A 1,340-nucleotide genomic window follows, 5' to 3' on the forward strand; every position below is an offset into this window, starting at 1 on the left:
ACTCCACAAATAGAGCAGAGACAGAGCCGGCAGAGGACTCAAATTTGACTTTACATTAAGCAGAGAATGCAGAATTCATCCTGCATTTATACCGATCACTTAAAGATCTCAGCTGGATTGGAGATATTACCAGCAGTCATTGGCAATGTGCAGCTGCAAGACTGATACCAACTGCAAAATTCTTTGTTTCTAAGTAAGTTTTATAAGGTTATTCATGGTCATTGTGATGTCATTAATCTGCAGAAAACCTGGAAGAATGTACTTCTTTATACGTACACTATAGGGCAACCTCTCAGAGTAATTACTTGCAACTAAACAAATACCCACCAGCTGAGGATCAATGCTACTACTGTATGTATTTGTTTTAAGCCTCACATGAGCCACTGCGCCTTCTCTTTGTTGAACTGTTCTGCCCAGTTGCGTGTGAGCTCCAGGAAGTGCTCTGGTCCGTGGGGCTGATAGTCCAAGTACACCCTGTTCCCGGTCTTCTTTGGGACCGCCCTCTCGATCTGCGTCCCTTCATGCCATTCATTAAAGGATGTTATAGTTACCATGTCTGGCCGTACATTTAACGCCGCTTGCAGTGCAGTTTCATAGTACCTCCCGTTCACTCTGTTTCTTGAGTTGTGATTGTTCCAAGGCCTTATGCTGGTGTCTATGTACCCTGGCCCAACACTAGGAATGAACAGTAGGTTATTGGCATCACAAAACGCCTTGATTCCTTTCCAGTTGTGGTGAGACGATCCAAAGGAAAAGCCATTGGAGGCGAAGTAGGTGTACATGCCGTCAAAGCCTGCCGCTAAGATGTCGTGCTTGTGGCGCTCCTCCACAATCAAGGCAATGAAGAGTGAGTCGTAGGCCGAGTCGCGGAGGCTGTGGGAGCCCGTTAGAGACAGCAGTTCCGACCACGACTCGGGGGAGGTGAGGTAAGAGTCGTAGATGTAGAACAAAGGCATGCTCTTCCCATTGCTGGTGGTGAACTTGTAGAAAGCACCATGGTCCCCATATCTGTGAAATGAGGATATGGCACTTCAGTACTAACTTCTCATCAATTGAAATCTCTCTATAGTCCTAGTATATTGACTAGGGAGGAGAAAGACTAATGTAAATACACACACACACACACAAATCCTGTACTTGCTTGGTATAAGAAGTACTTCACCAAAGTTTATTAAGTCAATTTCACGAGAATGATTTGGATCATTTAACCAGTCAAATCTCACTGTCCACTCAACCAAATTCAAAGTTGTCCTGTAATGACTTAAAACAGTGTCACTCTTAAGTGCGCCAGCAGCTGAGGCAAACTGTCCGCAGCAGTGGGCGCCACAGTGCAGTCCATC

The 1,340-nt window shown here is 45.4% G+C and overlaps 1 protein-coding gene across 1 annotated transcript in view; it reads right to left on the reverse strand.

The window, feature by feature from the left end:
* Positions 1-217: 217 nt before the first annotated feature.
* LOC140373610 (glycoprotein endo-alpha-1,2-mannosidase-like protein) overlaps positions 218-1,340 on the reverse strand; it is a 12,654-nt gene continuing 11,531 nt past the window's right edge. The window contains exon 4 of the mRNA XM_072460199.1: positions 218-1,008. Coding sequence (XP_072316300.1) covers positions 372-1,008 — 637 coding nt within the window. The 3' untranslated portion in view covers positions 218-371. The remainder of the gene's footprint in view (positions 1,009-1,340) is intronic.

Source organism: Eucyclogobius newberryi, unplaced genomic scaffold (genome assembly GCF_026437365.1).
Source record: "Eucyclogobius newberryi isolate DKJ021-1_F unplaced genomic scaffold, fEucNew1.0.hap1 SCAF_3, whole genome shotgun sequence".
Classification (NCBI taxonomy): Eukaryota; Metazoa; Chordata; class Actinopteri; order Gobiiformes; family Gobiidae; genus Eucyclogobius; species Eucyclogobius newberryi.